The sequence below is a fragment of the Rhinichthys klamathensis genome, unplaced genomic scaffold (assembly GCF_029890125.1).
Source record: "Rhinichthys klamathensis goyatoka isolate OS25496 unplaced genomic scaffold, OSU_Roscu_1.1 h1tg000235l_1, whole genome shotgun sequence".
Lineage (NCBI taxonomy): Eukaryota > Metazoa > Chordata > Actinopteri > Cypriniformes > Leuciscidae > Rhinichthys > Rhinichthys klamathensis.
This window is the reverse complement of record NW_026606758.1, coordinates 322,480-336,854: the sequence shown is the minus strand read 5'-3', so window position 1 is coordinate 336,854 and position 14,375 is coordinate 322,480. Positions and strand designations below refer to the sequence as shown.

Genomic DNA, 14,375 nt, shown 5'->3' with positions numbered 1-14,375 from the left:
GTGAAAGTTACTACAACATTTTGGAGATTCTCCTCTAACATTTAAACACCTATACTAATATTCTTGCATTAAAAGCTGAGTGTGAAAGATATTCACATGCTTGTTAAGAAATGTAAAGACAAAAGAAAGCCAGATATTACTGTTTGATGACTAAAACTTTATGTACTGTACCTGCAGGTCACAGTGCCGTGCTGCATCTACAATGGAACGCTCCAGTTGGAAAGCATCAACAAATGGTACCAGAGAGGCTAACCTGCTGAACTCAATGCTTTGGTAGATCTGAGCCACCTGATACATTAAAACACAGACGACAAGACTAAAGATTTGCAGAAGACCAATGCATGCAATGATTCCTCAAGTAGATATTTGAGGTCTGGGGGTAGATAAATCACACCAACCTGCTGTAGCAGTCTAAGGATGGTGTTGTTCTGCAAGTGAGGAACATAATGCTGCAGGTCTGATTCCTTCTCAGCTTGATCCCTCACCCAGTTCAATACCTAAGCATCAGCAGCAAGAACACAAACACTACATGAACATTATGTCTTTAATGTGCATTGATTTCAAGAACACTACAACATTGAAGACTGCTGTGTCAAAATGGTCTTACAAGGGCATCACTCTTCCTCTTAACTACAATTAAGTTTATGAAAATGTGTCACTTATTAGTTTTAATTAGGGCTGCACGATTAATCACAATGAAACCATACACGATTTGATAGGCTGCAGTTTGTCAGTGCAGCACGGATGATCGGTAGTAAATGCTGCTCCATCTGAACGCCAGAGGGCTCTCTCACGCAGACACACCAAATATGCCAGCCGTAGAAGTACAACACACGTCATTACAGGAAATACCTATGGGCATCATCTCACAGAAGGATGCTCAACTATCGTTATGAAGTGAGTTTGGAGTAAAAGCATTAGGGGTGTAACGATATTTGAACCGAACCGAAAAACCGCGATACACCACTCACGATACGTATCGCAATACTCTCATGGCGAACCGAACACGCCCCGCCCCCTGCTGCCCCGCCCAGCCCCGGCTCATTGCACCTCATGTGTTATGTGTACACAACGAATACAGGGCTGTTGCCTAACCACCATTAACCACATATAATCGCAATAAGCTCAGTGTTTTGTTACTTTTGATAATAAGCAAGGTGTAATCTTTCAAATTATGTCTATTTGATCACGAAATGCAAACAATAAATGCCGTTTTGGCGCTCTTAGATGTGGCGTGACAGATGTCACTGTATGCATGCGGCAGCGCAGAGCGCGATCATCTCTTCCTCAGTTACAGAATAAACATGAATGGACACCCGAAGGTATGTTGAAAGATACAGTATACTTACTGAAAGGCATCATAACTCGTGTAAACACTCAATCAGTGTTTCAACAGCGGAAATACGTCAATAAAACGCTTAGTTTTTCACATAGCTTTATATTTACCTCAGGCAAGTCATTCAGTGTCCACAGCTTGCTGGTTTGCTAACTCTTTCACTAAATAAATGCTATATATTAGCCTATATATTATATTTTACTTAACCTGTTTATGATGTTTGTTTAAAATAGTTGTCATGAAAATAACAGCAACTGTGTAAATTATTATATAACAATAACAAATTAGAGTAAAAACATGTTAATGCAAAAATTACCTTATGTGCAGTTTACATGTTTTCATACAATTTGTTATTTGAGTGTTGATTATTATTATATCATTTAGACTAAAAGTCTAGGCTCTGTTGTTAAGCTTTAATGTTATAGTAATGTGCAAGTAAGGGCTGTAGTTTACAGCATTAGCAGATAATTTTGTTATCCTTCGAGAAACGTTTACTTGTAATTGAATTAATTTAAAGACAAGGACTCAATTTGTTCATTAAAGCACTGTTTAATAAAAAATAAAAGCAATTTTAGCTTTCTAAACCCCCCCACCCCACCGAAAAGAACCGAACCGAACCGAACCGAGACCTCAAAACCGTGGGACGAACCGAACCGTCAGGTTTGTGTATCGTTACACCCCTAAAAAGCATGTTATTAAAAGTTGTCTTTTGTTGGACATGAGGTTTATAAATGCTTCTCGTGTTTGACGCGTGTTGCTTTTTGCACGGTATAAGTGATCAAACTCAGTGCTTTCAGATGGAGCAGAGTTTACAGAGCCGTACATCAATGACAAACTGTGCATAAATAATTTGCAGCCTTTGCTATTTCATAATCGTGATAAGCCAAATCGGTTTAAGGATGCATGTTAACATTATTCTGGAAATGTAAATTCTTAGATCATCAAAAAAACAAAAACAACCAAAATAGACTTAATCACACAATATAAATGTAATCTAGCTAACACATTACTTTAATTAAAGGCACAAAAGCAAATATGCATTAAGGTGCTACTCACCTTAGTCACTCTTCCACAAAGTTTAAGAGGGTGGAAGTCCATCTCCAACCAGTTGTAGAGCTCTTTGACTTCAGGGACAATATACTGAAGCAGGTTGAACCTCACCTATGACAAGAATAATACCCACAAAGAGTGTATAATTTGCAATATTTGAAATCTTTTTTAACAACACTGTCACACATGATCTACCAAATATCAAGAAACCACAACGTTTAAGGGATAGTTCACCCAAAAATAAAAATTGTGCCATCATTTACTCAACTTGAGAGTTTTGGTTAAAAAAATATGATTACAAATATTTTAATTTGTGTTTAAAAAAATAAACAAAATGTTATGATGTTATTGTTTGGAGTGACATGAGGGTGAGAAAATGACAAAAAAAAAAATATTTTTGGGTGAACCATCCCTTTGAGGTATGACAATAGACAGGCTTGGGCTGGGTTTCGATTCAAATTTCAAGAATCGATTCGATTCCGATTCTCAAGATCTTGAATCGATTATTATTCGATTCGATCTTCGAGATTTAGATAAGTGTTTTTGAAAAAAGACTTTTTTCAGCTGTTACCTGAATTACAGGACTGTAGTTATGCAACATATTGATACTATTATTATAGACATTCAACTGCAAATTAATGGAGTATTGATGGTTGTAAAGAACAATCCCCCTTCCAGAGTGTTGATACAACTGCTTTCACAAACTTGCACTGGTGTAGACGACAGAGGACGCAGAGGTATATGATCAGCAGCAGTACTAGGGCTGTCGCGATTACCGCAATCTTGTAGTACCGCGCTACTGACAAGTCAACCACAGAGGATTGCAAGTAACCGCAGCAACCGTGATATTCACGTTTTTTTGTTATAAGGCTATACCCTTCTTGTTTTGAACTTCATGCATGTGTATTGAATGTTAAACAAGTTCATAATGATAACAAACAAGACTGTTTATCGTGGTGATGTGTAGCCTACAGAGGCTTCGCACAGACAGTGAATGAGAGGGATCGGCAGAGCGCGTGCGATTACCTGCGTCTGTCTTTGAAGTCATATGTATTCGTGAAAAAGGTTGCCGTGTCAAAGGAAAGCGAAATATTTGTCGTATCATCCTTTTAGCGTTCACGTCACGGGTATTTACCATAAATGCGCGTCAGCAGCAGCGCTGGTCAGCATTCCACAGCGCGAGGAAATAAAATCAGCGAGTCACGCATTGAATCAATGCCATATTGGTCTCTAATGAGTGAAGCATCAGCTTCAGCGTTACCCATGCGACGCATTGCTGCTCAGCTGAGCCTTGAAAAGTGGAACTCAAAGTTAAAAATAATTAACACCTTGTTTCATTACATCTCTTTTAATGAATCCGCTTTTTTGAACGTGTTCGTTGAATGAACGGTTTAATGACTAACTCAAAGCCCGTTGTCGTAACAATGTGCGCGCTGAGTGAAAGCCTTTCAATGCGCATACAGGGATCTCCAGTCGCGGCAAGTTAAAGTTCACCGACGAAAATGTAAGGCTATTATTAAATCGATCCTCTGAGTTACGGATCGATCTTTAGAAATTAATATGAAAAACGATTCAGAATTGGCGAATTGATTTTTTCAACACAGCCCTAAGACGGGCTATTACCATGTCATTGATGAGACTCTGACGGGTGGGTGGAGACTGTAGGCCAAGTAGAGTAGCCAGTCTGCGGTGTTTCTCCACAATGATGCCATCCATGTCCAACAGACGTGCGATATCAGTGCGCTCAGGGGTGATGGGAATAGACAGAGTGGCCAAGAGCACACGAGTGGACATTCTGAGGGAAATGAGTACAATATACAGAGCAATTAAAAACTTTCAAGTTTTAATGAACAAGAGAAAACTACCCTACAGTAAAATGACAGAAAAATAATTCAACAAAGCATTTAATCCAATTTCTTCTTCAAGCTGAAAATCACTCCTATTTGATGCTAACCTCTGCATCTCTTCTTGGGTGAGATTCTTGCGCATTTCTCGGGAGAGGTGATAGAGTCTGTGTAGGGTACAGGCATGGAATAAGGCATTGCCAGACTTCCAGAATACAGTGGACACCTTGTTGTAGTAGTTGGCCATAAGCTGAGGTTTAGGGGGCTTCTTTGAGAGGGCGAATAATCCATGGATGTCTTCAACTGCTTTGAACGCTTCCTATGTTTGAATGCAACCAGTGTGATCAGTCATCAAGTCAAAGCTTGTGCAACATATAACAAGCAAAAACAAAATTTCTTTGGTATTTTATTTCTTTTTCTGTAATCTCTCCTTTGCACTGAAAAAAATAAAAGGTTTAAAGGAGCAGTATAAATGGAAATTATATGCAACTAAATATATTAGAATGTATCAGATTCAACATTTCTATGAATTTAACATTTCTATGAAACATTTGTGCCTACAATAGAGCACAGAGACCTGCCACAGCTCCATGCTAATAGCGCTGTCCAGCTGGACCAGACGTGTCTCAAGGTGCATGGACTGGCTCTCGGGGTTGTTCAGGTTGATGGCGGTGCTCTGGTTGTGATGACGTTGGATCTGTCCCAGGTGCATTCGCAGGTTGTCACACAGCTTACGGAACTCTGCTTTACGGGTGTACTGCAGGCAAAACTTAAATGCTATGGGAGAAAAATTATAAATTTTTTTATAAATTAGTGTACAAACAAAACGTAAATTTTGAAAATGACAGTTAAGACATTCATGATGTTAAAAAAATTTTATATATTAAATAAATGCTGTTCTTTTTATTCATCAAAGAATCTTAATTTAAAAAGATGCATCGTTTCCACAAAAATATTTAGCAGCACAACTCCTTTTAAGCATTCATAAAAAAAATTCTTGAGCACCAAATCAGCATATTAGACACTGAGTCACATCACAGGAATACATTACTTTAAAATATATTTGATTAATAGTTAATAATCTATTTCTCAATATTAATGTTCTTACTGCATTCTTGATCAAATAAATGCAGCCTTGGTGAGAATAAAAGACTTCTTTCAGAAACATTAAAATAATCTTGCCGATCCCATTTTGGATGGTAGTGTATGTATTTATCCACAGTAACCTGAATTACATCCATAGGAAGCAACGACATTCCCTAACTCAACAGATGATGAACCCTTATCCGTACCATATGCTCAAACTCCCAGAAACATATGTTTTTGTATAATATGAAGTGTACACTGACCTTGCTGAGCAATGTCATGGTAAAGGCGCTCAACTTTGGAGTTATTCCTTAGCAGGTCCAGGCACTGGCGGTACGACTCCCACAGGAACTTGACCCAAGGCGTGAGCAAAAGTCTGTCAGTGCGGTCTTGAGTGTCTTCACCACTGACAGCACTCAAAAGAACACTAAAAGTAAAAAGGTTTTGTTTTTTTACTTGATTGTACTCATGAAAATGAATTAGAATGTAGATGTCCTTTCGGCATGTTGAAATTTAACATGATTTCTAGATGTTAAGAAATTCTGAAACTACACAAAAAAAGTAAAAATACACAACAACAAATTCTTTATAGAGACATCAGTGGGAAGGAACTGTTTAGGCCTTTAGGTTCCTGTACCTTTCTGGGGTCTGAATGTTGTCCAGATCCTCAATGTCCAGCACCATCTGCTGAGACTCCCCTTTCGCTGTCTCGGTCTTCTCTTCCGCGAGTTTCAGGTAAGCGCGGACCACATCTTCCAAAGATTTGATATTCACCTGAAGCATATAATTAGTAGTAGTCAGTAACTTCATCCTCAAGAAGGATGGAATTGATCATTTACATGTCTGTTTTCATCTATACAGAAATTTGAGACTAAATCTACAATAAAAAGTTCACTGAAAATCATCATGATTGGAAATATTGTATAAACATAACCTAAGAGCACTATGACAAAAATAACTAAAGTTTAGAGTCACGATGAAACAGAAGCAGCAACAGATCTTTTATTCCATATTGTGAATTACATTCAAGTGTAACAGATTATTGAAAAAGGAATAAAAAACATTTGCATTTTTAAAGGAGGCAGACTAAATGATTGGAGAAGTCATATATGCATCACCAGAGAATAGTCTGTCGTTTTCACTGGAAGATCGAGGTCAAAGCATTTAAAAAAAAATGAAAGATGTGCAAAGATGAATTGTTCACAATGAGATCTTTAACATGCAATTAGAAAATTGATAGGGTGAATTTCATTCCGACTTTAAAATGTATAACTTTCAGCTGAAGTAAAATATATTGTTTGTATAATAGGGGTGCAAACCTGTTGACAGATGTTTTTGTACTGATACAGTCCCTCCTTTGCCAAGTGGCTCTTGCGAAGGTCCACACAGAGCTCCAAGTACTTGAGCATAATTGGCTCGTGTATCTTCTGCCATGTTCGATGTTTTTTGCTCTTGATGACATCGTAGAGTACATCCAAAGCTGGCTGCTTTTTACCAACTTCAAGAAACTCTGGAAAAGAGAAACAGAAAGACTGTCATGACCTGCAAACCTCTGGGAATTTGTTTAAATATGAAATATACTGCATCCAGAATGGAATGAATCACTGGGACTGCAGCAGTATTTCATTTATGTATAATATAGCCTTCAACCCAAATATGACATTTACAGCTGACTATAAGACTATATGACTATATCCGAGAAAATAAACCATTATATACGTTCAAGCTGGTGGCAGGTTGCGCAGTGCTGTGCCACTCCACTCACAATCTGTTTGTTACTATGACCAAACGAAAACGTATTTGCTCTTTATTCATGAATAAGCGTTAGACTGTTACAGTGTTACAGTCGTAAGGATTTTTTCCACGCATATTGTCATTTATCTTCATCCTTCGATACCAAAAGTTGTCAGAGATAAAAGCTAGCGGAATGGAATAGCTTGCTAACACGCAAAAACGCTCTCCCATCTGTTCTTAAAAAGTATGCCGATTATTTACACTTAATTTCTAATACAGTCCTCTCTTTGAGTACACTAAGACGAGGTAGATATGATTGAATACAGGAAATTTGAAACGCTGCATCATAGGTGACACACGGGCCCAGTAACGGTGACATCCGGCCTTCACCAGAGCCTGTGAGAAACATGGCTACTCCAGCACGCGCCATATCGAGCTAACAGCTAACTCACGACTACAGTCCAAGAGACGGCAGGTTACAATATTCACTCACCGTTTGCTCGTTTAAGAGCGTTCTCCGGTCTCTGGAAATAGGCTGGCATTGTTATAGCTTGCTAGCAGGCGGTTTTCAGGTTGTCGAGGCTGTTTTATTGACTCTGCCTGCCCATCCGCGCTGTGACTTCTCGCCGCTCAAGCAAGAAAGGACTAGCGCACGTGAACTGCACCCCGGCGACGAAGACGAGAGTTCCCGTATGTGTGTGTGTGTGTGTGTGTGCGCGCGCACACACTTCCTCCACGGGCTCATCTACAGTTCAGATGACAGACATGATGCAATAACATGCTAATTAAATATAGGCCTAAATAAATTCATCAGTACTGAAATGTTACCCAAGACGAATCTGACGAAAGCCCGTGTAACTTTGGAACTGTAAAATTTTCAACCATTAAAAAAAGGAAATAAATTTCCTCCAGAATGTGAAAGAACAGTTTGACACATTATGACTAATTCAATCGGATGCCTTTTATTGTAGACATTTATAGGATTATAAATTATTCATTATTCACATTATTCATAAGATGGCTGTTGAACTTTGTTGAATTTGACCTTTCAATACATTTGTGTATCCCCATCGGATACAAAACACTTAAGGGTAAAAAAAAAAGTAAATATATTTTTTTTTAAAGCATGACAATTAAATTAAATAACACATAGTAACAATTATACTGCATGGTATATTGTATAAGTATTAATTAATTAAAACTATTCTATGAACAATTTTTATTATGTGCCTGCCAAGCATTACATAACTTATTTTATGTTTCACAGAAGAAAGTCTTACAGGTTTGGAACAACATAGCTAATGATAAATGATACAGATTTTTTTTTCGTGCCATGTATACCTCTAATTCTGTCTTTTGTTTAAAATTTAACAAGGGAAACTAGTAAAATTTCACAACACTTCTTTCTTCTTGTTAAAATAAATGTTTAAAAAAGCGGACACAATTAAAGTTAGAACTAGATATATTAAATCTCTTTGTTACCTAAAATCTTCAATTCAAATCAATCAATGATATTTATGCATGTGGTGAATTTTTAAGAGTAAGGTTTAATTTGGACATTGAAGGAACATCTGTATAGTTGCTCCTAGTTTTGTGATATTTTCTGATTATTTGAAAATGTATAATTTAGTACGCCTATAGTTTACTATAATTTCTATTTCAATGCTGCTGGGATTTATTATAGTGTTTGAACCTATTTTTTTTTACAGTCTATGGTTTGAACTTTAAACGCACCAACACACTAGATGGCAGTATGTTTCTGAATATTTTGGTTGAACTCGGAGAAATAAAACCCGGAAGAAGGCATGTTGGTCACTTGACCAGTAGTGGAGAGCCACTGTTCATGATAAGTTTTCATTTTATTTTTATATTTCTTTGATACACATACTTGCCGGAATTATTGCAATTCCACAACTGATTCACCTACACTGATATACTAGAAACTAATTGATAATTCGTAACGCTAACGTTAGGCTATCAAAAGAAAACTCTGGATTCAACACTAGTAACATCTATTTTGAAAGGAGAACCGTTTTGGCATTTTAATTGTTTTCTGGATAGACTGTCCCGGCATATTTGACAATGGGTTGTGTCTGTTCGCTCTGAAAAACCTTTTCATCTGCTTTCCAAACTGCTGTAGACATAACTGCTCACAAATCATTAACGTAAGTTATTAGAAACAGATTAACGTGGACAAGGAATGGAATATGGCTACATCTGACCTGATGCTGAGTCTTGGACTTATTGGTAAGACTAAAATAACGGGACAAGATAACATTTGTATGTACATTGTATGCATTAGTTCACCCCCCACAAAAAAAAAAAAACTTAAAGAAAACACAATGAGTTGTTAGGCAGAGTGACAGCACTTTTTTGTCAGTCACTATTCACTTTCATTTAGTGGAAATTGGAAAAAGGATTCAGTGAAAGTAAATGGTGACTGAGTCTAACATCTCATTTTGTGTTCTGCTAAAGAAAAAGGCCATATGACAGAATATTTTTGGGTAAACTGTCCCTTTAGTTGATTACTTCGTCAGTAATTGAATTTGTCCCCCATACACAGAGAAAGATGTAAATGCAGACACGCTTTGGGTTTGGTGCTATCCTTCCATTGGTGCTGATCTGCGAGAGGTTCTGTTGAGAAAATGTTGCCTGACGTTGGACAATCGGGTGCTGCACACGTTTGTATTCGGACAGTACTGCAGAACCTGGTACTACATCACCACTGTCGAGGTTCAGGAGCCAACTGTGCTTAAAAAGGTACCAAACTTCATAATTAGGACACCACTGCCATCCTGAAAGCTATCAAACCTGTGCTCAAATAACGAAAAATGAACAATTTGTTCATTTACCCAACTTTTATGTCATTCCAAACCTGAATGAATGACTTTCTTTCTTCATATAGACAGTTATGCACACACAAACACCTATATATATAAATTTAAAAATATACAAACACACACATATTATGTAAACACAAACTGTTATGTTAGATGCGATTAATCGATTTGTCAGCACTAATATTTACCCTCTCAACAACTGTTTGTTTCCTTTAAAAACTTTTCCCAATCTTGTAAAACCTTTATATATTTTTAAAAAACAAAACTAGGGGTAGGGGTATATATTGTTTGAATATTGTTGTGGACAATAAGGGGCCTTGGAGAAGCACTGCTATATTATATGCTATAATATATTGCAATTATAACTTCTTTTGTGACAAATCTGACAGCTTAGTATGTCTCATTACATGCTTTTCACCGTAAGTGCTGAATGCTTTGTAGACAGATGGTACTTATTTTTAATCTAAATAAATGATCAGAATCATGCCGGCTTGCTAACTGACTGCTCAATTTCATTCAAAGGTGACACATTTCTCAATAGTTGTCACAGCTAAGGACTTCAACCCTGAAAAATATGCTGCATTCAGTAGAGTTCTGTACAGGTAGGTTTAATTTAAGTAAAAACCATTTAGTGCGCAAAGTAGAGGTTCCCACTTGAGTGTAGATTTTTGTTTTGAGTTTCAATAATTGGTCATTTAGCATTATTACTTTCATTAAGCATCTTTTGTTTGTCATTAAATCATTTCTAAGGACATACACCAAGTTTTTGTGTGTTTGTGATGTTGCATCTTTAACATTGTTTTTGCTCAGGATGTATATTAAACATGGAAGTCCTGTGAAGATGATGGAAGGCTACATTGCTGTTCTGACCAAAGGGATATGCCAGAGTGATGAGAACGGTTCCTTCCTTATCAAAGATTATGACGTCAGGAAGGCCTACCTGGGTGGCTCCTTAAAAGGTTAGGGGTGCACCTTTAAATAAACATTACAAGCACTTATGGCAACATGAAGCAAAAAAAAATTAACTGCTAAAATCATCTGATGTTTACTTACTTTTGGTACCATAGCCATTTGGTCCAATTGGCTTCATGGTTGTTATTTGAGAAATCTTTCAAGAAAGCATCTCAATTCTGTAAGACATTTATGTATGGTATCCAGTTTGCTATATTTTTTTTATCTTTATTTTAGATGTTGTGTCACAATTTGGTATGGAGACCATCATCCTTTACACAGCACTAATGCTGAAAAAAAGAGTGGTGGTCTATCACCCACGGATTGAGGCGCTGCTGGAGTTCACAAGGTAACCATGGACATTTTCATTGCACAACATGATCATTAAGTTAACATGAAATCAAAGTTGACTATGTACATTCCTAATCGCATTGTGCATGATTCATTGATGTACATTAATTCAAACTAGAAATGTCAGAGTATGGAAGTAAAATAGGTTGAAAACTGCATGTCACATTGAATTTAAGTATCTTAGTGTTTATGTCCTGTGGTGCTGTAACAAAGAGCAGCAGGTGCTTATGGTTCTATTTCTTTCTTTCTGCACATCATGTAAGGATAAACGGTCAACCATTGGGGTCTCATAGATTGATTGATTAATTTATTTCAAGAAGAAAACCAAAATAAATCGTACTGACCCCAAACTTTTGAGCATGTTAACGATAACCGTCATGCATTAAAAAGGCTGGAAGTGGTAAATGTGTTTTTCTTTTTAAAACCAGAGCTCTTCCTGGCCTAGTATGGCATAGAAAAGACTGGTCCATACTCCAGCCTTTTGTTCATCTGGATAATAATGAGCTGGAAAACCTCAAGCTGTGTACAGGTACGAGGGAAAACAGGTCCTTCTCCCAAAACTAGATTTATTGTTATCACTCTTGCAATGTTTATGGATCTTATTCACTATCTCTGTAGGGTATGTTGCAGGGTTTGTCGATGCTGAAGTCAGAGACCGATCAGACCTGTTTGATGTGTATGTAAATCTACCAGACAGTGAGATCACGGTCTCACAAAATGCCAAAGGTGAGAAATTTTGCTTTACAGATTGATAGAGACTAAGTAGAATTGTCATGTACCACTTACCATGCCTTGTTTTTTCAGAGGCAATGGCTATGGGAAAACTTCATAAAGAGATCGGCAACTTCATTGTCCAGGCTGCAGAGGACACTGATCGCACAGATGCACAGGTTATTAAGGCAAGTAATAAGAAGAAGGTCCTAAGTATTAGCAAAGAAACGTCATATAGCTGTAGCACAATCTACTTTTGAAGCATTTCAATTTTACAAGACTTGGAAATCCTGCAACACTGTAGATTTAATCCAACCCTTTTTTTTTCAATCTGTTTCCAGGATATTTCAGTAAAAACTAAAGAAATCCTCAGTAATCTGATGTCTCTTGCTGATGAAGCAGACAACTCCAAATTGACTTTGGAGACTCTGAAGCAGCGGCATTACCCTCCAGCGACTGAAAACTTCCTCTTCCACTTAGCTGCAGCTGAGCAACTCTTGAAGATTTGACCAATCAGTGCATCCTGTCCAACTGGCATGCCTCACAATAATCACTGAGATAGGAACTTGCCTTTCAAAGTGGAATCATTCACAAAATGAATTGTAACATTTGGATAATCTCTAATATCAGGGTTGTAAATGGGAAAATAAGTTTTATTGGGACAATATAAAGATATAGAAGTACAACACATAGCTATAACATGATGGGTGCAATTACGAATGTTGAATGTGACATTTCTAAGTAATAACACAGGTTTGAGGTAAATAATTATTATTAATCAAACCTTTTTGGTAGTATTTAGATCTTGAGCCAATGAACAATTTATATTTATATCTCTGAAAGTATTTTCAAGGTATTGGCAGGTTGTTAGAAATTTTATAATATTTCTTAATTGCACACCAATATCAAAGGGCTGACGGTTGCCTAGTTAATGCCTAACATTTGTTTAGCTGTAAAATAATAATACTGTTATAGTAATTGTTCAGTTAAACAAATTGAATTGCTCTAGAGGGTCCCATTAAATTCAGAATGTAAAGCCACTGAAAACTTTTTTACTGAACTATTGAGTGCCAAAACCTAATCATAAAGTCAGGATGTTAATTAACAATCTGTAGGTGTATTCCTGTAAGAGTACTTTTTATGATTATATACTCTAATTTAAATATACAAAGTCATTCCTGTGGGATGGAAGTTTGTTCCCACATTTTGCATTTCCATATAATATTGACTTGAGCATTCCTTTATATGTTTTATGTTTAATCTCCTTATTAAAGGTTTAATTCACCCAAAAATGAAAATTCTGTCAGTAATTACTCACCCTCATGTTGGTCTAACCCCGTAAGACTTTCGTTCAGCTTCGGAACACAAATTAATATATTTTTGATTAAATCTGAGAGCTGTCTCACTCCTCCATAGGCTTCTATTGTAATTAAAACCTGCCGGCCCAGAAAGTTAGTAAAAACTATCGTTAAAATAGTCCAAGTGACTACAGTGGCTCAACCTTAAGTTCATCAAGCGACGAGAATAATTTTTGTGTGCAAAAAAATAATAAAAATCAACGATTTTATTCAATTATTCATTTTCTACTGTGTGGGCCTCTGAGGGAGTTCATGTAGTGTAACAGCGCAGAACGTAGGCTCACTATTGGCCGACGCTGGTCATGTGTATGATGCGTGTGATGCTGGCCAAAAGTGAGCCTACGTTCTGACGTACAGCCCAGAAGCGCTGCACTGTTACACTACGTGAACTCACTCAAAGACCCACAGAAGAAAATGAATAGTTGAATAAAGTCATTATTTTAGTTTTTTGGCGCACAAAAAGTATTCGTCGCTTGATAAACTTAAGGTTGAGCCACTTTAGTCACTTGGACTATTTTAACGATGTTTTTACTAACTTTCTAGGCCGGCAGGTTTCAATCACAATAGAAGCCTCTGGAGGAGTGATCCAGCTCTCAGATTTCATCAAAAATATCTTATTTGTGTTCCGAAGATGAACGAAAGTCTTACGGGGTTAGACCAACATGAGGGTGAGTAATTACTGACAGAATGTTCATTTTTGGATGAACTATCCCTTTAATCTGAAAACCCCTTGTTATCAAGGGCTATCCTCTGCCTAAATAATAGATCATAGAAGATTTTCTGATAATGTGTTGTGTGCAATATATACTGAAAAAAGAGGATGTTTAAACTGTTAATCTCTAATTTCTTAAACATTGTGATAATTTTCAGAGAGTTGTAAAATGCTGTTTCCTTGGATACTTTTTTAAATGCATGTGTGATCATTAAATATACAAAAAAAAGTATACATGAGTGGCGACAGAAACTTTATTGACACTAACAAACAGAGTGAGGGACAGGTATAATTGTTTAAGTGTTATTATTTAGTCAAATCCATTTCAATGCAGTGAATTTAGCTATTAAATTCATATGAATTCAAACCTGTACAGCTGTACTTCTTAATGTGGTCATTAAG

The 14,375-nt window shown here is 36.9% G+C and overlaps 2 protein-coding genes across 3 annotated transcripts in view; one reads left to right on the top strand and one right to left on the bottom strand.

Annotated features, from left to right (window-relative positions):
- The window catches only part of eif3s10 (eukaryotic translation initiation factor 3, subunit 10 (theta)), a 29,532-nt gene extending 21,821 nt beyond the window's left edge, over positions 1-7,711 (bottom strand). Inside the window, exons 1-10 of one of the 2 annotated variants that reach the window (XM_056265504.1) lie at positions 7,544-7,711; positions 6,636-6,826; positions 5,954-6,090; positions 5,580-5,743; positions 4,808-5,007; positions 4,341-4,549; positions 4,010-4,181; positions 2,393-2,497; positions 399-497; positions 172-288 (exon numbers count right to left, since the gene is read on the bottom strand). In XM_056265504.1, coding sequence (XP_056121479.1) covers positions 172-288; positions 399-497; positions 2,393-2,497; positions 4,010-4,181; positions 4,341-4,549; positions 4,808-5,007; positions 5,580-5,743; positions 5,954-6,090; positions 6,636-6,826; positions 7,544-7,592 — 1,443 coding nt within the window. In that variant the 5' untranslated portion in view covers positions 7,593-7,711. The remainder of the gene's footprint in view (positions 1-171; positions 289-398; positions 498-2,392; positions 2,498-4,009; positions 4,182-4,340; positions 4,550-4,807; positions 5,008-5,579; positions 5,744-5,953; positions 6,091-6,635; positions 6,827-7,543) is intronic. The other variant, XM_056265503.1, reaches the window with a different exon arrangement.
- A 1,334-nt stretch (positions 7,712-9,045) lies between these two features.
- dennd10 (DENN domain containing 10) lies at positions 9,046-12,712 on the top strand. Its single transcript, XM_056265522.1, has 9 exons — positions 9,046-9,297; positions 9,614-9,810; positions 10,413-10,492; positions 10,701-10,849; positions 11,079-11,190; positions 11,621-11,721; positions 11,811-11,918; positions 11,997-12,091; positions 12,245-12,712. The coding sequence occupies exons 1-9, from the start codon at positions 9,258-9,260 to the stop codon at positions 12,410-12,412; spliced, it is 1,050 nt and encodes a 349-aa protein (XP_056121497.1). The 5' UTR covers positions 9,046-9,257; the 3' UTR covers positions 12,413-12,712.
- The last annotated feature ends 1,663 nt before the right edge of the window (positions 12,713-14,375 follow it).

Bases quoted from the DNA above. Each gene is read 5' to 3' on its own strand.
- dennd10 (XM_056265522.1), top strand. From the start codon at position 9,258: ATGGCTACATCTGACCTGATGCTGAGTCTTGGACTTATTG. The intron at 9,298-9,613 runs GTAAGACTAAAA...CCCCATACACAG, and splicing joins GCTGAGTCTTGGACTTATTG to AGAAAGATGTAAATGCAGAC. The intron at 11,919-11,996 runs GTGAGAAATTTT...TTGTTTTTTCAG, and splicing joins GGTCTCACAAAATGCCAAAG to AGGCAATGGCTATGGGAAAA.